The 21,619-nt window shown below is 42.3% G+C and overlaps 1 protein-coding gene and 1 non-coding gene across 10 annotated transcripts in view; one reads left to right on the top strand and one right to left on the bottom strand.

Annotated features, from left to right (window-relative positions):
- Nucleotides 1-9,592: 9,592 nt before the first annotated feature.
- Nucleotides 9,593-9,699, bottom strand: LOC114227430 (U6 spliceosomal RNA). The gene has a single exon (XR_003613473.2). It is a non-coding gene; the product is annotated as a U6 spliceosomal RNA (small nuclear RNA).
- Nucleotides 9,700-14,787: 5,088 nt separating this feature from the next.
- CDC14B (cell division cycle 14B) overlaps nucleotides 14,788-21,619 on the top strand; it is a 90,557-nt gene continuing 83,725 nt past the window's right edge. For 5 of the 9 annotated variants that reach the window (XR_008558261.1, XR_008558259.1, XR_008558260.1 and 2 more), the window contains exon 1: nucleotides 14,790-15,270. Coding sequence is in view for 6 of the 9 variants with exons in the window: in XM_054727102.1 (XP_054583077.1) it covers nucleotides 15,111-15,270 (160 nt within the window). In the remaining 3 variants the exon portion in view is untranslated. Of the gene's footprint in view, nucleotides 15,271-21,619 lie in introns of all 9 variants that reach the window. The other 4 variants (XM_054727101.1, XM_054727099.1, XM_054727103.1 and 1 more) reach the window with 2 other exon arrangements.

The following is a 21,619-nucleotide window of genomic DNA, read 5'->3' as shown; positions in this document are numbered from 1 at the left end:
CTAATCACCAACCAGGCCTAGGGACCCTACCTGTGCTTGAATTTTGTGCACCAGGCCTCTAGTAAGTAAAAAAAAATAAAAAATTCCTGGCCAGTGTGGCTCAGTTGGTTGAGCATCATTCCTTACACCAAAAGGTCACCCATTTAATTTCCAGTCACATACCCAGGTTATGAGTTTGATCCCCAATTGAGTCAAGCAATTGATATTTCTCTCATATCAATGTTTCTTTCTCCCTTCCCCTTTCTTTTCCCAACATCCCCTTCTCCTCCCTTCCCTTCTTCCCTCCCTCCTTCCCTCACTTCTTCTCTTAAAAAAATCAATGAAACTATTTTTTATAAAGAAAGTATGGAGGAAGATGTCACTTTGGGGACCCTAGGAAGGTATGTGGCTTAGTACATGAGGGGGGGCAGTAAGGGATGACCAGGCCGGCGGGGGGGAGGGCAGTTAGGGGTGACCAGGCCAGCAGCGGGGGGCAATTAGGGGCGACCAGGCCGGCAGGGGTGGCAGTTAGGGGCAATCAGGCCAGCATGCAGAGGCAATGAGGGGCGATCAGGCCAGCAAGGGGCAGCAGTTAGGGGCAACCAGGCAGGCAGGCAGGTGAGCAAGTAGGAGCCAGCGGTCCAGGATTGTGAGAGGGGTGTCCGACTGCCAGTTTAGGCCCGATCCCTGGGATTGGGCCTAAACTGGCAGTTGGACATCCCCTGAGGGGTCCCGGATTGGAGAGGGTGCAGGCTGAGCTGAGGGGACCCCCACTCCATGCACGAATTTCGTGCACCGGGCCTCTAGTATGTAAATAAGACCAGAGCCAAGTCATGGAGGCCTTTATGCTTTTTAAAATTTTTTTATTGATTTTGGAGTGGAAGGGAGATGGAGAGAAACACTGATGTGAGAGTAATAAAACACCTATCGGTTGCCTACCAGGGATTGAACCTGCAACCAGGCATGGGCCCTGACCAGGAATCAAAATGGCAATTTTTCAGTGTACAGGATGATGCCCAACCAACTGAGCCACATGGGCCAGGGTCTGGTGTGTTTTCTAAATACCATTACCCAGTGAAAGAAACTGGACCTTCTTGGAAAATGCTTATTCCTAGGCAGAGGCAGGGAAAGGACAAGTTAAACCTGGAACATCTTGTGCCAGAAGAAAGTAAGAAAACACTAAAAAATTTATGTGGATATGTCAGAAGGACACAGAAGCCAGTATGAAGTGGCACCCATTAGTCAAATTTGGGACAATCTGAGAATCAAAATAAATAACGACAGTAAGGAATTATAACCCACTGTAGAAGATAAGTGAATAATTTGTAATTCATACCACCTATCTACCTATGTATGTATGTACATATATACAAATGTACATAAAAGGGAGAGGAAAGAAAGCCCTTTTTTCTATAGAATGCCAGTTTAAAAATGTACAAGACAATTAGAAAATCTTTAGTTTACACCATTATAGTAACAAGTGATTTAGAATCATCAACATGTATTAAATCACAGAAGTGGAAGTTTGTGGTCTCAAAGTATTTCTCCACAAATTATTTATTGATTACCAAACGGAAAATTATCTATTTATAGTAGAAAAACTTGGCAGGCAACACCATAATGAATCCAGTGATCAAAGTTCATGAATTACCCAGAATGGGGCAAACTTGTCCTGAGCCTCCTAATCTGATGCACCAAGGATTCACCCTCACAGCAGAGAACACCGGCAAAAATGCACATCCTGACCCTAACCCTTAAGGAGGATTGCCTCCTGGGCCAGGAAAAAAATGCTATAAAAGACATTAAACTTTGCCCCCTAAATGAACTACCATAGGGTTTGAAATTTTTCAAACTAAAAAAACCAAAACATGCACACACAGCCTGGCCGGTGTGGCTCTGTGGTTGAGTGTTGACCTATGAACGAGGAGATCACAGTTTGATTCCCTGTCAGGGCACATGCCCGGGTTGCACCTCAATCCCCAGTAGGGGGTGTGCAGGAGGTAGCCAATCAATGATTCTCTTTCATCATGGATGTTTCTGTCTCTCCCTCCCTCTCTGATATAAATAAAAGTATATTAAAAAACAACAACAATACAGACACACAAGAAAGATGACTCTCATGGAAATGTGTAGAATGATCCAGAAGATAGATTCAAGAAGACTTTCCCTAAACGGGGCAAGCAGCTATTAGAATATTTTAATTGATGATAGGATTCGAGGAGATTTGCCATTTTAACAGTTTACTAGGAAGCAGGATGGAGCATGGTCCAGGAAACAGATATGCAGTTTAGAAGACACATGTAATCCTCAAACTCTTCACTTGGATTTTCCAAGTACATTTTAATGTTATTTTGACAGCCAGACTCAATTCAGAAATAAATTTCCCTCATATATAATATTTAATAGTGCACCAATTAAAGTAATTAAGTTAATAAAGTGAATGTAAAAACATAATTGCTTTTTTCTATATCATTAAATAACAATACACTTTTTACAGATAATTTCTAGTAGCAAACTGCCTATATTATGTATTACTTTAGCTCCTACCTTTGGATAAAACTGTTCAATTGAATCTGCATTTAAAAATAAAAAGAGGAAATTAATGAAGAATCCAATTTAATCTGTCCATTTGAAAAGAAAATTGAAGATAAAAAAATCAAACAGTGAAAACCTCCCACCATTAAAAATTTAAAACTATAGATCTGTGCATTTTACTGTTTCCTGTTCTCCCTATTCCTATGAAAAATGGTAGATGAGAGCGGAGACCCAAGACTGGGCTATGATGTCCTCATACATGGGAAAACTTATAACAAAAAGATCCCCCCCAAAATCACCCAATATATTGAAATTGGTAGTCAGTTCTTTTCCATAGCCAGAAAAGTTTGTGGGGAATTTTCTTCCCAGACATAACAGGAGATAAAGGATAAATTGCTTTTATGCTTCTACAAGGACAGAAGTGACTTGAAATTCCTTTAATTTCTGTGTATACAGGCAGAGTCAGACAAGGTTGAAGTGGAAAGAAAAATGTGTGTCCTGAGGGTGAAGGAAGCTATTAGCTACTTCAGATGACCTGATTACTGATTACTACCTGCTCCAGTAGGCTCTGTCCTACCAACACCTAGTCCCAGTGGGAGGAGGCCCAGTGGGGTTGGCCCTGTGGGTAGGGTTGGCCCAGCAGTTAGGCTTGGCCTGGCCAAAATGGAGGGAAAACTTGGGGCTGAAGAAAATTTTGCAGACCTTAAGAGAGAACAGCCAAGTCCTATCTGAAGAAGAGGGCTGAGATTCCAGCCAGCAGAGCCCATCCAACTCAGTCAGGGTGAGAGAGTGGGAGGGAAATTTCAGAAGCTGATGTGTGCTACAGAAGGGGTGCCAGTGGCAATGGAGAGCAGCAAGCAGGGGCAAGTGAAGGTGGGATAGGTTGGAGTGGCAAAGGGGAAATCTGCATAAGGGCCTGAACAAGGAGCCATACTCATGTTTGCATGAATGGTACTTTTAAAAGGCCCATTAACAGAATAATACTGAATTTAAACTGTTTTTGAAAAATAATTTTTAAAAATGATAGAATGCCCATTTATTCTATATCTTGTTTTTGGTGGCAGTTGCACAGGTGTATATCATTTTAAAACTCACAATTTTGAACTAACATCTAAGATCATAAATTTTATTGTATGTTAATTATACTTTGATTTTAAAAAATCCTATTAGAAGTGGACACAGCGGGAAATTTCTGTAGCAGGAAATATACATACCCCTAGAGCTTCCTTTGAACACAAGATCAATAAATCTTCATGAGGCCTCCTTTATACTTGTAAAATGAGGTGATGAGAGACTGCATGACAAAAATCTGGACTGAAATAAAGAGGAGAGTTTAATTTCAAAGCTCACTTGGGCCTTGGTATATATAAAAGTGTCCCAGAGGTAGTAGATGCTGCTTTTTGGCCAGACTGTAGTAGGTCTAATTTCTTTTGTACCAGTTGGCCTCTGGGCATTGTGAGAAACCAGGAGGAGAAACTGAAATTAGTATGGACAATAATTAAAAAACACACACACAACATATTTTTATTGATTTCAGAGAGGGAGAGAGAGAGAAAAACATCAATGATGAGAGAGAATCATTGGCTGCCTCCTGCATACCCAACTCTGGGGATCCAGCCTGCAACCCAGGCATATGCCCTGACCAGATATCGAACATGACCTCCTGGTTCATAGGTCAATGCTCAATCACTGAGCCACACCAGCTGGGCAAGTCTGGACAATAATTTAAAGTACAATCTCCCTTGTGAACAAGAGAAGCTTAGAAATCTATGTTTAATGAAAAAAAAGTTTGCATTCCTTAGTATGGATGTAGGCTGTACCTTCTAGTAACAATGATAGGGTACAAGAACCATGTACAAAATCAGTAGCTTCCCTGTCTACCAGCTATGACCAATTTAAAACTATACTGGAGAAAAAAAATCCATTCACAATTGCAGCAAAATTTTACAATACCTCATAATAAATCTATGATGATTTATTTACTGAAGGATATAAGAGAGAACTTAAATAAATGGAAAGATAAGCCTTTTCCTTTAAAGAAATTCAATTATTTTAAGGAATTCCTATTACAGAATTCAATATTGTAAATTCAGTATTATAAATATCAATTTTCCTCAACTTAATCTAGAAATCAAATTCTATGCCAGGCAATACCATAGTAAGAATTTAAGAATATGTAAGAATATAAAAAATTGACTCTGATATATGAAAAATTTCAAACACACAAAAAAGCACAATGAAAAAACAAGAAACAGTTACCTGGATTAAATAATTCTTAATACTTTGCCATAGTTGCATCATAGATAGATAGAATGAGATATAGAGTATATATTTACTGAACCATTTGGAAGTGTTACACTCTAACACTTTATCAATAAATTCTTTAGTATGTATTTTCCTAGATGTATTAGTCAGTTTGGGCTGCTATAACAAAATGGGTAGTTTAAACAAGATAGTTATTTCTTACAGTTCTGAAGGCTGGAAGTCCAGGATCAGGTGCTGGGTGATTTTATTCCTGATGAGGACTCTTTTCCTGACTTGCAGACAACTGCCTTTAAACTGTGTCCTCACGTGGCGGAGAGAGAGCTACCTCTGTCTTCCTCTTCTTATAAAGGAGCTATTCACAACACAAGGGCTGCATCCTCATTGCCTCATCTAAACCTAATTACCTCTCAAAGGCCCTACCCAAACACCATCACAATTAGTGGGTTAAGGCTTTAACATATGAATGTGGGTTGAAGACACTTCAGTCCACAGCACTAGAATAAGGCTATTCTCCTACATACCCACTTTATTATTATTACCATATTTCCCTAATATCACCTGATGCCCAGTCCATTTGTAAATGTCTGCACTTGTCTTAAATATATTGTTTATAGCTCATTTGTTCAGACCAGACATTGGCTATTGCATTTGGTTGTTATCCCCCTAAAGGCTCTTTTAATTTACCACAGGTCCCATCATCCACTGGACCCCAGTTTTTCCCATGACAGTTACTCATTGAAGAGACAAAGTTTATAGAAATCCCTACATTCAGGATTTGTTAGATTTGTTTCCTCATTAGTCACTTAACATATTCCTCTACTTGCCTCTAAACTAAAGTCAGCTCTCAAGACTTTATTAGATTCAGGGTAAACATTTTTGTCTGTAATATTTTATTGGCGATGCTGTGTTCATAAGGAGGTACATAATCTTTTGGCTCACTCTTTAGTGAAGCAAAGTTTGATGTCTAGTTTAAGGTGGTGATAACCATATAATAAAAATATTTTTGACTTTCTCCTCCTTCTGTACAAGATACTGAAAGGAAAGAAAGCTAAGGGGAAGAAGGTGGTGTTGGCCCCTGCAATTGAGAAGAAGCAGGAGGCCAAGAAGGTGGTAAATTCCATTTGAGGATTTGGCATTGGATAGGACATCCAGCCCCAAAGGGACCTCATCCTCTTTGTCAAAAGGCCCCACTTTGTTAGGCTGTAGTGGCCAAGGGCTATCTATATATATAAAAGGCAAATGTGCTAAGTGTCCATCTGGGTAATGACGTCAGGTAGCAACCCCCAGCCTCTTCTCCCTAGTGACTAGACTTCTTGGAGTTTCTTCAGCCCAGGAACACAACTTGCTTTATAGCCAGGTGCAAACATTTTACACTGGAACCAAATGTCCGTGAAGTGTTTTCCTGTGCCTCATCTCATTTGATCCTCACAGATGTCCTAGAGAAGGTAGATAGGAGACTCGGTAGAATCCCATTTTCTTTTCATTAGCTGGAAAACGGAGATTTAGAAAGCTTGGAAACTTGACCGACTAAAAAGAAGTAAGAAATTGTGGACCTTGAAAATGAATTCAGATGCCGAAACCGGTTTGGCTCAGTGGATAGAGCGTCGGTCTGCGGACTGAAAGGTCCCAGGTTTGATTCCGGTCAAGGGCATGTACATTGGTTGCGGGCACATCCCCGGTGGGGCGTGTGCAGGAGGCAGCTGGTCGATGTTTCTCTCTCATCGATGTTTCTAGCTCTCTATCCCTCTCCCTTCCTCTCTGTAAAAAAGCAATAAAATATATTTAAAAAAGAAGGAAAACACACTGCAAACATCTGATGAGCACCTTATAATGTGTTTGGCTTCGCTAGTGATCAGGGAAATGCAATGAAAATAGTGAAATACCATTTTTTTAAAATAAATCTTTATTGTTCAGATTATTACAGTTGTTCCCCCCCCCCCCCCATTGCTCCCCTCCACCTGGTTCCCACCCCATCCCCTGCCCTTATCCCCCCCCCACTGTCCTCGTCCATAGGTGTACAATTTTTGTCCAGTCTCTTCCTGCACCCTCCACACCCCTTCCCCCATGAGAATTGTCAGTCCACTCCCTGTGCCCCTGATTCTATTATATTCACCAATTTATTATGTTCGTCAGATTTTTTTATTCATTTGATTTTTAGTTTCACTTGTTGATAGATATGTATTTGTTGTCACTTTGTTGATCATAATTTTATATCTTTACCTTTTTCTTCTTCCTCTTCTTAAAGAATACCTTTCAGCATTTCATATAATTCTGGTTTAGTGGTGATGAACTCCTTTAGCTTTTTCTTATATGTGAAGCTCTTTATTGGACCTTCAATTCTAAATGATAGCTTCTCTGGGTAGAGTAATCTTGGTTGTAGGTTCTTGCTATTCATCACTTTGAATATTTCTTGCCACTCCCTTCTGGCCTGCATAGTTTCTGTGGAGAAATCAGCTGACAGTCGTATGGGTACTCCCTTGTAGGTAACTAACTGTTTTTCTCTTGCTGCTTTTAATATTTTCTCTTTGTCTTTTGCCCTTGGCATTTTAATTATGATGTGTCTTGGTGTGTTTCTAGCTCTCTATCCCTCTCCCTTCCTCTCTGTAAAAAAGAGGAATTGGATTCCTTTTGTTTGGGGTTCTCTGTGCTTCCTGGACTTGTAAGTCTATTTCTTTCACCAGGTAGGGGAAGTTTTCTGTCATTATTTCTTCAAATAGGTTTTCAATATCTTGCTTTCTCTCTTCTTCTGGCAGCCCTATAATTCAGATGTTGGTACGCTTGAAGTTGTCCCAGAGGTTCCTTGCACTATCTTTATATTTTTGGATTCTTTTTTCTTTTTGCTTTTCTGGTTGGGTGTTTTTTGCTTCTTTGTATTTCAAATCTTTGACTTGATTCTTGCAAGCCACTATCACAAAATAGGACCTAGATTTCTGAAGCTAATCAGGAAGATGAGCACAACAGTATCCATTCAGTCTTGGTAGAAGTGTTTAGCCAAGGACAGCATGAATGTGCGGATCTTTATGTATCTCTCTCCATTTCTCCCAGATTACTACATTCTGTTCCACTGACATACTGAATATCTGACAGCATGTCAAATGCATGCCAGCATTTGTCAAAAGGTAAACGAAAGAAAGAGTTCTGTACCGCTTATTCAGTCCGTAGGCACAGGCCTCTTTGGCTTTGGGGTGAAAGCATTCTCAGTCGTTCTCTGATCACAAGTCTCAAAATAACTAGAATGTTCACCCCCTCCCCACCCATTCCATTGTTATTTTATTTTTTGTGTGGGAGGAAGTGTACAAAAGCAAAAAATCAAATTAACATCAGGACTATTGTTTGTTTTTTTCCCTTTTTTTAATTAAGGTATTACATGTGTATATATCTTCCCATTGCCCCCCCTACTCCACTCCCATATATGCCCTCACCCCCCAGTGTCTTGCGTCCATTGGTTATGCTTATATGCATGCATACAAGTCCTTCGGTTGATTTCTTATCTTCCCCACCTCTCCCTAACCTTCCCGCTGTAATTTGACAGTCTGTTTGATGTTTTACTGCCTCTGTATCTATCTTTTTGTTCATCAGTTTATAATGTTCTTTATTATCCACAAGTGATTGAGATCATGTGGTATTTTTCTTTTATTGACTGGCTTATTTCACTTAGCATAATGCTCTCCAGTTCCATCCAGGTTGCTGCAAATGGTAAGAATTCCTTCTTTTTTATGGCAGCATAGTATTCCATTGTGTAGATGTACCATAGTTTTCTGATCCAGTCATCTGCTGACAGGCACCTAGGCTGTTTCCAAATCTTAGCTATTGTAAATTGTGCTGCTATGAACATAGGGGTGCATATATCCTTTCTTATTGGTGTTCCCAGTTTCTTAGGATATATTCCTAGGAGTGGGATTACTGGGTCAAATGGGAGTTCCATTTTCAGTTTTTGGAGGAAACTCCATACTGTTCTCCACAGTGGCTGCACCAGTCTGCATTCCCACCAGCAATGCAAGAGGGTTCCCTTTTCTCCGCATCCTCACCAGCACTTGTCGTTTGTTGATTTGTTGATGATAGCCATTCTGACAGGTGTGAGATGGTACCACATTGTCGTTTTGATTTGCATCTCTCAGATAATTAGTGACGTTGAGCATGTTTTCATGTGTCTCTTGGCCTTCCTTCTGTCTTCTTTTGAAAAGATTCTATTTAGGTCCGTTGCCCATTTTTTTATTGGATCATTTTTCTTCCTTTTATTAAGTTGTATAAGTTGCCTGTAGATGTTGGAGATTAAACCTTTATCAGTGATAACATTTGTGAATATGTTCTCCCATAGAGTGGGCTTTCTTGTTGTTTTGTTGCTGGATTCTTTTGCTGTAAAAAAGCTTTTTATTTTGATGTAGTCCCATTTGTTTATTTTCTCTTTAGCTTTCATTGCCCTAGGAGCAGTATCAGTTAAGAAGTTCTTTCGGCATACATCTGAGATTTTGCTGCCTGTGGATTCCTCTAGTATTTTTATGGTTTCCCATCTTATGCTTAAGTCCTTGATTCATTTTGAGTTTATTTTTTTTTTGTATGGTGTAAGTTGGTGGTCTAGTTTCATTTTTTTGCATGTATCTGTCCAATTTTCCCAACACCATTTATTGAAGAGACTGTCTTGACTCCATTGTATGTTCATGCCTCCTTTGTCAAATATTAATTGAGCATAGTGGTTTGGGTAGATATCTGGATTCTCTATTCTATTCCATTGGTCTATATGTCTGTTTTTTGTGCCAGTACCAGGCTGTTTTGAGAACAGTGGCTTTGTAATACAGCTTGAAATCTGGTATTGAAAAATATGGAACGCTTCACGAATTTGCGTATCATCCTTGCGCAGGGGCCATGCTAATCTTCTCTGTATTGTTCCAATTTTAGTACATGTGCTGCCGAAGCGAGCAAAGGAATATTCTTTTTAAAGTCCACAATTATAGGGTTTGGTCTGAGGTCCAAAAAATTTAATAAAACCTCATAACATTTACACAACTGTAGAGGTTATTCAACTTCAAAAACCCACCTGTAAGAAGAGATCCCTTTAAACTCTGTTCTCAACCTGTGGAGAATGGTGCTAGAACCAAGAAAGAGCCATAGGTTTTCAAATCAAACTCACTGCAGGACCTGACTTAAGGACCTGACCTGCCAAATGAGGGATTCCACACCTGTAATGAGAATGATAACCTCTAATGTCATTTGTGTGAAGCCCCAGCACCGTGTCCAGCATGTGACGGGAACTGCTAGGGTGTTTGGCCCATGCGTGACACTGGCTGTGTAAGAATTCACAAGTAAAAGAAGAGATAGATGCAGAGAGAAAGTTTATTTTACTTTCCCCGAAGGCAAAGGGACAGTGCGTTGCTAATCAGTACAAAGGCAAGAAATAAACTGTGGCCTGCTCTTTTAAAGGTAATGGCTGCTGTTGCTAGAAGGGAGGTGGATTTTGGGGCTGGAGTTGAACAGACATCAGGGGGGTTGTCTTTGGAAAGGTTTGTTTGCTTTCTTTAGTCCAGGCAGATGTCCTGGGGAGGTGTCTTTATCAGCATCTTCACAAGCCAGTAAAACATTCTTAGAGCAAAAGTTACAAAGAATTCAAAAGAGGGGCAGCTTGGGTTTGAAAGGGAGGGAGTAGAGCCCTTCTACTAACTGGAAACTTTCCTGCCCTGATTTCCCCAGTCATTAAATCCTCAGGGAGGAGAGGTATGCAGGAATGTAGCCTTGAAAGTATCTTGTCTTGCAGTTTGAACAGGGGCTGTTTGAATCAGAGCAGCTAACAGTCTTAGGGTTTAATTACCAGGTGCTTCTCATAAATTGTGGATGACCACAACAAAGAAAAAGAAAGGCATTTTTTTCTGTCCTTACATTCTCTTCACAATTCTAAGAGATTTTCAGTCTCAGAGTCACATGGGAATTTCAAATTAATGCTGAGATTACCAGAATATCCAATGAAACACAATCACTTTTTCTAGATGTGCTAGAGAAGGTTTTAGAGTGTGTCCATTTTCTCATATGTCTGCCACCTAATCCCTCTAGTTTTTATCGAATTTTGACCTTAAATAAGATAATTTTTTTTGAAGATATACATAATTAAAGCTGTAATCCAGCCCTGCCAGTGTGGCTCAGTTGGTTGGAGTGTTGTCCTGAGCACTGAAAGGTCATGAGTTTGATTCCTGGTCTGGTTCAATTCCGGGTCAGGAGGCAGCTGATTGATGTATCTCACATTGATGTTTTTCTCTCTCTCCCTCTCCCTCTCTGGAATCAATAAAATAAAATAAAAATTTAAAGAAAAAAAAAAAAGCTGTAACCCATTGATCCTAAAATTTATATTACCATCTGAAACTTAAAACAACAACTGTTAACGAAAAAAAACCATTGAAACCTGTAAAGAATTTTAGTGAGTTTATTTGAGCCAAAATGTCGACATATGCCGGGAAGCAGAACCTCAATGAATTGAGATAATGCTCCGAAGAAATGGTGGGTTCCATCTGTATTTATACATTGCCATCAGAGGAGGGACATAGGTGAGCTACATGAAATTCATTGGTGACGGATTAAGGAGGTGGGATAAAGTCAAACGGTGGGAAACCCCTGGGATTGGATAAAAAGTAAAATGATGGACACATACTTAGGTGGGTACAGGAACAATTAACATGATAATGAAGGAATTTGAAGTATCTGTCCTGGCGCCCACCACATTTGGTTGTGCCCCAGGGGCTCCAGCAAAAGAAGGAAGTTACAAGTTACCCAGACATCTCACAGACATCTCACAGATATGTTATCTTAGAGGCAAAAAGGCAAATGGGCTCAGTAAAGAAGATCTAAGTTGACCTTTGTCAGGGAAGATATCGGCCTAGGACATGACTGCCCACTATAACCTGTTTGTAGTTAAATATTTATCTTACTCAAACCGTCACCTCCTGACTCATAGATCTATGCTCCATTACTGAGCCACACCAGCCAGGCACTTTTTGAAACTTTAGCATCATGTAGCTATTGACCAGTTTCTACAAATCTCAGGTAAGATTTCAAATTTTCAGAATATTATTATCTGAAATATACATTCAAGAAAATGCTCCATAACTATTTTCCTTCCAGTGTGAATTTTACTAGAATTCCTCCCGTCCTTTTGTTGCTTTTCAATGTGTTGTCCACAGTGTTGAGGATCACAACCAGATGCATCTGTTCTCTGAGCTCAGACAAAAACAACTTAGAATCCTGAAGTGTTAAGATTCTGCCACTGCCACTGATTGGGCCCCAGGTCCTCACTGTGAAAGGACAGCCTTGGACCAAATATTGTCAAGGCTCTTCCAAGCTCTAAGTTTCTGTGATCAATGGTCAAACAGTGAACAGCAAACTCACCAACCAGCCATGCAAAGTACATTTCCTGGGGCCAAATTCTCAGCTAAGAGGTCACTTTTTTTTTAAGTGTGGGGAGCCTCCCAATTGTTCAAGGAAAGTGTCCCAACAAAACAAGTATCTGTAAGAAATAATACTTTTAGCCACTATGTAAACATGACCTAAGAACAAAATATAAATAGGATTTCAAACTTTAATATGTATACGTAGCACATGGACTTTCTTTTCCCAAGAATGGAAGATCTTTCTGCATAAAGTGTAATCATGTACTTTTTCTCTTAATGATGTTATACTAACAAAACCGTAAAGGTGTATATTTGTAAAATGAAAAAAGGCTTATAGTATAATTACCTGTGTTTAGAATTTTTTTTTTTTATTGAAAACACATTTTGTTAGAGTTTCTAGCCCAAACACTGTATCTGAAGGTGAAAGAAAAGCAAATTGATATAAATGAACTCGGCACTTTAGCTGGAATTTGACATGTAAGTCAGTTAGTCTCCAATAAGTAGAGTGTCATTCTAGGGCGCCAAGAGGACCCCTCCGATGTAATAGTTACTTAGAACAAGACCTACTGAGATGGCAACGAGACTTACTGTGGTGATTGATCATTTAGAAATATATACAAATATCAAATCATTGTACATCTGAAACAAATATAATGTGATGGGCCAATTATACCTCAATTAACAAAACAAAAGACCTATTCTTGTAAAATCCCAGGTAGATTGGGAAAGGGTGGCCTTTCTACTGCTGCGCCCCTAGGTCAGGGTGAAAGGTCTCCTCCCAGTCAAAACAGGATGGACCTGGGGCTGCAGGCTCCTGCTACGGAAGTCATTAGCATAGCACTTGACAGCCTTTAAGTCACTAACTTCTTGGCTGCCCCTACAGACAAAACAGGTAGACCATTTTTAATTTCTGACCTTCACCGATTTCCTCATGGGATATCGGGGACAGATGGATATGACTCTTAAGCTTCAGTCTAAGTGGCTGATCTCTACTTCCAGACTGTTCCACTGAGACTGTCTAGCTCAGTGGTCGGCAAACTCATTAGTCAACAGAGCCAAATATCAACAGTACAATGATTGAAATTTCTTTTGAGAGCCAAATTTTTTAAACTTAAACTTCTTCTAACGCCACTTCTTCAAAATAGACTCGCCCAGGCCGTGGTATTTTGTGGAAGAGCCACATTCAAGGGGCCAAAGAGCCGCCTGTGGCTCGCGAGCCGCAGTTTGCCGACCACGGGTCTAGCTGAACCTTCCACTCCCAGCCCCCTTTCCTTCTTAATTAGCAGTGCTTAAAATAAAGGCCTTCGACAATAGAAGTCAAATAGCCCACCCGGGAGGAAACTATTAAAATTTGCATTTCTGAGCGGATTCCTGGGGGACTGACTCAATTCACCTTCCTCTTCCAGAAGCTGGCAGTGATTGTGGAACCGCAGGGTAAAATTAGGAATATGCTGGCCAAAAATTAGGAATAGTTTGCAAGGTGTATAATTTTGGGCTATGAAATGTGAAGACTATCCTCCAATCTTCTCACCCTTTTAGATGCTCTCATGGAAATTTGTTTAAAGGCCCTGCCAAATGACAGTTTTGGTTAAGTTCCAGGAAGATCAGGCATTATTTCAACCCAGAAGAAAAACAAAGGGATCTGACTACAGTTTGCAAGATAAAAGTTCAAGGATTAAATCTGCCACTTGCTTCAATACTACAATAATTTGACTTGTAGACACCTTCGGTAAGAAAAATATAGTAACTGGTCTAAAAAATTACTGAGTTAATTCAGGTGCTGGATTCCGAGACCAGGAAACTAATAAGAGGTGTCTCCACTGTAGTTTTATTCACTCCTTAAGGAGCCCTTGCTTGTTCTTTTTTTAAAAAAAAAATTGATTTTTTAAAAAGAGAGAGAGACAGTGATTTGTTGTTCCACCCATTTATGCACTCCTCGGTGGATTTTTCTAACGCCCTGACCAGGGATCCAACCACCACCTTGGTGTATCCAGAGGACGCTCTAACCAACTGGAGCAATCCGGCCAGGGCTGCTTGTCCTTTTGGAAGGCTATGCGAGGTGGGTCAGCAGCACAGCTGACAAAGAGTCGGTTAGTTCTGAAACCAATCCACCTTAAGTCTATGTAGTGGGGGACAACTTCATCATTCCAAGCCAGAAGCCATGCTGAAGTCCTCCAGTTGGGGCGATTACAAGAACACCGAAAAAACATATGCCAAAGAACTGGAGTTACTAGGACGGGGCTGTGTAAAGCTTCGGTGACTCACTAAGAAGTTAGGAACTGGGGTCTAGGCACTCAGGGAACACAGAAGAAACAGTCAAGTTGGGGCGCGGGCAGAGTCCCCCCGCACGTTTATCTTTGATTGGCGGAACCACACAGACTTTTCTTTATGGCGTCACCAGGTACCTGCCTGTGGAAAGGTCCCCTCTCTGTGACATCACGCCTCACTGACCAATGAAAGGCCTCAGTCTGCGGCCGAGGAGGGTTGTGGGCCCTTTTTTGTGAATGAAGCTCCACGGAACAGCCCTCCTGGGGTCCCCGGGCATCTGGGACTGCCCTACACCCGCCCCTCCGCTGCGGCGTCCCCGGCGGGCGGGCGCAGTTCCCCGAGGCAGTCCCGGCCGCCCGCGCAGCTCCTTCACCTCTGCCCGGCGCGCGGGCTGCGGGCACCTGGGGGCGGGCTGTGGGGCGCCGGCAGGGGCTGCAGGCGCGGGAGCCGGGGCTGCGGCACGGGTCCCGCGGAGGCTGCGGAAGGGAGAGGGGCAGGCACGGTGGGCCTGGCCCCTCCTCCTCCTCCTGTGCGGCCGCCTCCTGCCGGGCTCGGCGGGCACCCGTCTTTCCCGCAGCGCCGCTCTGCTCCCAGTGCCCCGAGAGTCCACGCGCGTGGCTGGCAGGGGCCTCCGTGGGCGAGCGGGCGCCCGGGACCATGGTGGTGGCCCCCTGATGGGCCGCGGCCGCCTCCATGAAGCGGAAGAGCGAGAGGCAGCTGAGCTGGGCCACCGCGCCCCCCTGCTCCAGGCGCAGCTCGTCGTCCTCCCTGGGAGTGAAGAAGAGCCGCAGCTCCGCGTCGCAGGAACAGCGTCACCTGGACCAGCAGGACGACCTGTACCTGAACATCTCCGGTGAGCCGGCTGACCAATGCGTGGCGAGGTGCCCGGGACACGGCACCCTGCGCGGGGGTCCTAGGCCCCCCCCCCCCCGCAGGCAGTGGAGGCGCCTCCACCCCCACCCCCACCAAAGCCCCAGCCCGCCACACTCCCTCCAGGAGCCTGGCGCCCGGGAAGCGCCCCCTCCTAGTTGCCGTCCGTGAGTGTGGTGAGCTGTAACTTGATCTGTTTGACTCCCTCCTACCCAGCACGGTGGGCCGAGGTCACCTTTCTAAATGGCTGGCATCAGCTCGGCACCTCGGGCTTTTTCTAAGTTCGGATTGACACCACCTCCTGGGGTTGCCTGCCGGAGCCTGAACCTCCGTGTGGCCCATGAGGATTCCCCGGACGCGCAGAACATGCCCGCAGGGGAGCTGTTTGTGTGCCGCGTGCCGAACCCCTGCTGCTGGGTAGGAAATGGAGCCCCGCCTGGGGCCGCGTGCCCTGGTGACGAGCCGGCCCTCTCCCGCCCTGGTCCTCTCCGCACGCCCCCTCCCCGGCGCGGGCACGCGGTCGTTCCCCTCCCGGGCTTGAAGAAACAACATGTCACGTGGATGGTATTTGAACCGGTCGGCGTGCTGAATGCACTGAGTTGTCACTTGCTAGCAATCGCATCCAGACACTGCAGGTAGAAAGGCAGCCCGTCGATAGCTGTTTTATTATTAGTGCTGATTCCACAGTTCTCAAAAGCTAATACATCGATTTTGTAGCTGTTGGGTTTGCCAGGATTGACACTGAGGCTTGTGAATGCATCACATGCGATGGAGGGCGAGGAAACACCAAACAGCACAGCCATCACAGTTTTGAGGGAATTTGCAGTCTGTTGAATGTGGTGTGTAATGTGTAAACCCTGGCATGCCTGGGGTTTTTATAAACTGTTGCCGCCCTTAGCCATTGGGGCACCAGGTGAGCTGTAGTGGTCAGAAAATTAGTTTTGAAAGTGTTCAAACACAGGAATGTAGAAATTACTAGTATATTCTAGGTTGATGGACAGTTGGAAACTAAGGTTCTTTTTTTTAAAAAGCGGAACTTTTGTCAGTGTTGATGGGTGGCCCCTGGGAACGGAGGGTAAGCAGGAAGTGGTGCCCCCTGCTGGTACCTGCAGTGTAGGAGGGGAAGCGCGCTGGGCCTCCCTACCGTGTGCACTCTGGAGATGGCCCGTGAGGAGGGCTGGCGCGGGGGCGGAGGACCCACACATTCCTTATGCCTTTGTTCTTTAAACCTCTTCAAAGCAACTCTGTTTACTAGCATTTCATTTTAGGGCAAGTATTGCACTTACATGGTCCAGAACTCTTACGTCTAAAGGTGCCTGGGATTATGTAGTGAAAAGTTGGTCTCAGCCACTGGTGTCCCTCCCCAGAGACAGTGCATGTTCCTAGTTCCTTGTGACTCCGAGAAAGAGACTGAGTACATACACACATATTCTCTACCATACCCAGGCATGGTAGGATACAAATCTCATTTTGTGCGTTGTTCTTCACACTGTTTCTTAGCAGACTGATTGTTATGCTTCATTGCTTTTAATTACTGCTTAGGTCAAAGTAGATATGGTTTTAAAACCTAAAACCATGAAAAAGGATATGGGGATTTAAATGTACATATGTTTATTGCTTGTTTAGACAGCTCCCTACTGCTGAACATTTAGGTTGGCTCCAGTCAAAAAGGAAGTTTGTTTTTAAAAAAAATACATTTTTATTGATTTCAGAGAAGGAGGGAGAGGGAGAAATAGAAACATCAATGATGAGCAGGCTCCCCCTCTGGGATCAAGCCCCCAACCTGGGCATATGCCCTGACCGGGAATTGAACTATGGTCGACGTTCAACCACTGAGCCTCACTGGTCAGGCGAAAGGAAGTTTTTTACAACTAAGCCATGGGAGTAAACATTCCTCCTCCTTCACTGGGAAAAAAAATGCAGTCTGGCTTTCCTGAGACAGGGACCAGTGAATTAACATACCTTCAGAAGATATCACAAGCAGCCTATTGAGGAAAAAGTTGGTGCCATGTATAAAACCAAAGTGCTGTTATTTGGCTTACAAGCCCAGATGAATGGAAGGTTCCAGTCTCAGTTTAAGATCACTCCAGGAAAGTAAGGGAGTCAGCCTTCCCTGCGATTCCTCCAGGTGTTCCTTAGTGACAGTCTTGGCTTCCTGGAAAAAATGGTACTAATCAGTGTGTTGTGGTGTGATATACAAGACAAAATGAAGTGACTTGGGGTGCAGTATGTGGACTGCTTTTTATTCGGCTTGTAAAACAAGGCCTCATTCTCAGCAAATGGCAGCCTGGCCCCATTCTTGCCAACTTGTTTTTCTCTCCCTGCTTCCTGAACTTAAAAAGCAATGCCTGCACATTTTTAGAGTCAAACATTACGGAGGAGATATATAGATATAGTTAGTCTCCCTCCCCGGTAATATTTTCTTTTCTTCAGTTTTCTATGCATATGTGAGTTTCTACAAATTGTGCCATACCAGCTAGAGCAGTCCTGTTTTTAATGCCTGCATGTTATTGCATTGTGTGGCAGAGGTGTGATTTATTTAACGATAATAAATAAATGGTTACCTTGGGGGTTTTCCAGTCCTACTGCAAATGGCTATGGTAGCATCAGTGTGTTTACCCACATGTGTGACTATCTATAGAGTAAAATAGAGTGAAGAGGCTGGTCAAAGTACATACAGGTTTATTCATTCATCAGGGTACTTTTTTGGCGATTATGAATAACGCTGCTATGAACAGTCATGTATAAGTTTTGGAGTGGACATATGTTCTCAATTCCTTTGGGTATATACGTAGGAGGGAAATTGCTGAATCGCATGGTTACTCCATGTTTAATCTTTTGACCAACTGCCAGACTTTTTCCAAAGCGGCTGTACCACCATTATTCCCACCAGCTATATACCAATTACTCCACATTCTTGCCAGCACTTTAAAGATTGTGATGATTTTTTCCTATTGAGTTTGGCTTGTAAAGATGAATGCACATTATCACTTCTGTTCTTAAATACTTTAACTTTTTTTTAACTTTAGCCCCTTGTCATTTTTATTGCAGCCTATTTTATCAGTAAGTTGAAGTCCTATTGGTTCCAGGATAGTTCATGTGTGTACATTCATATAGAATGCTTAATGCCTATTTTGTTCCTGTAGTTCTTTGTTCTGTAGTCACAGTTGTTCAGTGTCCGGCCAGCCACCTGGTTACACTGGGCTAAAATTTTTACTCTTACTAGGAGCAGACTGATGGGGGGGTTATTCTGACACTGACCCCATCACACTGTTATTGACCATTCACTGAGTCCTTGCCACGTGCAGTGAGACGGGTTTTTACCTGAGCTGTATTCCTGTTGCAGTCCCAGTGCACCATGTGAAAGGAAGGTCATAAGTATAGTAGTATAAGCTGCTGAGTAAAGCTATGATCAGAATTCGTTGTTACCAGTTAAGGGAGCTGGAGAAAGGAGAGTGAGGAGGCTTTTCAGTTGAATTTGGAAGTAGATAATTCAAGATGGGAGAAATACCAAAGGAAAAATGTTGGACACAGTCAGGATTTTGATTTTCGTATGAACCTTCTTGTGGCCACAAGTCTTAATCTTTTCAATCTCTATATTCATGTCCTTTAACGGGCCTCTTTATAAACGGCAGTGCTAGTTCTCCTCTCCTCTTTATTAATATAGGAATAGCACTTTAAAGATTATAGCACTGTGGAATCTGTATGGTAATTTACAGGATTGATTGTTGGTACAGAACCTCAATTTATTTTACTTTCTTGTTCTTTAAATTCTTGACGAGTAAAGGAAGTTTATGACTACTAGCTAAAAAAGATTCCTGGTGGTTTGTCTTAAATTTAAAAAAAAGATTTTTTTTCAGTGTCTGCTATGATATTCTACCTTATAAAGAGTAACAGCAAATCATTTTATTGGAGAAGCTCTAATCGAGGTTAGGATTGTCATTTGTAAGAACTGATTAATGGTGTCTTGGATACTCATCAAATATGATTAAGCAATACACACCCCCACCCCCATTTTTTAGGATTAAAAAAAAAATCACTAGACATCATTAGATGGGGGAAATTATTCATTAATTTAAGAAATATTTATTGCATGCTCACTATGTAAAACAGTCATGCATGTTCATTGGTTGCAGTGATAAAGTATATTTTCTTGCTGGGGCACTGTTTCAAGAGGAAATAAATTCATTTTTCTTCACAAGTGTCATGTAGTAGATTATTGAGTTTCAATAACTGAAGCTCACCAAAGTATGTCCTATGCATTTTTCTTCTTGATTATGACTTCTATAAAAAGGAAGAAAATTATACTTTTAAATTTGTGCATAATGTGAATTCATTTTCTTGATTTATGTACTTCATTCTTCAAAATCTTTACTTCTGATGGTGTCATGTTATCTGCTTTAAGTATAATTCCTCAGGCATTCCAACAGTACACACAAAAACCTAACAGTTTTAATGTTACTGCTTCAATGGACATAAAGAGGGTTGGACATACAGATTAGGAAGGGAAGTAGATTAACTGGCTTATACAGGTGGTACTAATGCCAGCAGTTGCCAGTCAGTGCAAACTCTAACCTCTCTGTGCCTTGGGATGGGAGTGAATTTCCCCAGTTCCCACTGGGGTTAGGGACGGCTGATTTTTAGGATGGAGTGACAGCTCCTGCAAGTTTCTGAGAGAGTCTCTGGGGATTTCTGAATTGAGGGGACAGATGTTTTGTTTTTTGAAAGAATTTCAGGCGATCATCTAGAAATATCACAACCATTCACTCACTTTTCCCTCTGAAAAAGCCAAGACCAGAGATAAAGTAATTTTGGCCAAATCGATGGGAAATAATTTATGACTACCTGACTTCCATTCTTTCCAACAGATAAAGCTGTTTCACAGAGTTGTACATAAGTGGTTTGTTGAACATCTACTCGTTAGTCCTGTGCTACTTAGGCTAGTAGACAGTGTCATAGTAGATGCTTCAAAAGTAGTATCTGTAAAGTGGAATTTAGAGAGATGAGTAATTAACATCGGGAATTCGGAGAAATGAGCAAACTAAGTACACAATTCAGGCCCTGCAAAGCTCGTGCTGTTTTCCAAATTGGCTGCCATCACAGCCAAGATTTTCCTGATATTTCATTCATTCAACAAATGTGAATGAATACTCAGCCAGGTTTTTTTTTCCCCTCAAGTGCTAAAAATAGGTCACTGCTGGAGATAGTCCCTGCTGTCATGGAGCTTGTTTCACGTGTTAAGTGAGGAAAAAACTTGGAGGGCCTGAGGGAGAACCAATGTATAGAGGAACCATTCTGTGTTTGAAATGACTGGGGAGGGAAAACTTTGATGGGTAAAGTTTAGGCAGAGCTAATTGTCGTGGATAGGCATGAGGAAACCAGGGTAAGCTCGTGTCTGCCCACACGGGGATTGAACAGCTGGATTATTAATAACCTTTGGAGCCGCGATTTCCCCATCTGTTTAAAAAGTGCTCAGAGTTGTAGGGAGGCTGGAGGGAAGGGGCTGCATGTTGAGTGACTGGCCTGGTGCTTGTTGACGGCCAGGGCTCCATCCATCTCCTGAGCATTCCAAGTGTGCCAGGACAGGGCTGGAAGGCAGGCTGGGACGGCACTGCTGGGGGTTTGTAGCTCAGAAGTAGACGTTTCCCCATCAGCTCCTTGCACAGAAGGTTCCGTGAAACAGCAGTGAAAATGCAGTGTCCCGTGCTCAGCTTCTGAGCGTGCCCTTCGCGGCCCCAGTGGAGGCTGGGTCCGTGGGTGTCTGCAGCAGAGGAGTGGCACAGAGGAAGAACAAACCCAGGCCATTCCTTCATGTTTGAAGCTATTGTTACATATTTATATTACACCAAGGCGTTTGTATGTTGCCTGGTATTAAATTGTAGCTAAGCTTATTGGGGGTCTTCGCAAAGATGCAAAGGCCTCATGGGAGAGCATCAGGTAGAAGGTTATAGAAAGTAAATATATTCAATTATTTACTGAGAGAGTATAAATGTTTTTAGAGTGGTTAACGTAAAGCATGACTGTGCTCTAGTACATCCGTTTTAAGAGAGTATTACACAGATCCAAAGATTTATACTGGCGGTGCATGTTACTGGCAGATGGCATTTTCTTGGTGGTAGTGGGGTAAAATAAATTTCCTTTCAAAAGGCCTTTCCATACTTAATGTGTAGCATAGAGGCCCAATTTATTTGAAATGTGTGGGTATTGTACATAAATAATAAATTAAATCTCTAAATCTATTTTTTATTATATTGGGGGAAAATAATTTTAATAGCCAGTGTTTTGTTTCCCTTCCTAGCTAAGGAATGTTTTTAATCTTAGTAAATCCTTTC

This window comes from Eptesicus fuscus, chromosome 15 (assembly GCF_027574615.1).
Source record: "Eptesicus fuscus isolate TK198812 chromosome 15, DD_ASM_mEF_20220401, whole genome shotgun sequence".
In the NCBI taxonomy this organism is placed as follows: domain Eukaryota; kingdom Metazoa; phylum Chordata; class Mammalia; order Chiroptera; family Vespertilionidae; genus Eptesicus; species Eptesicus fuscus.
Note: the sequence above shows the minus strand (reverse complement) of the source record. Positions and strands in the feature narration are given on the sequence as shown.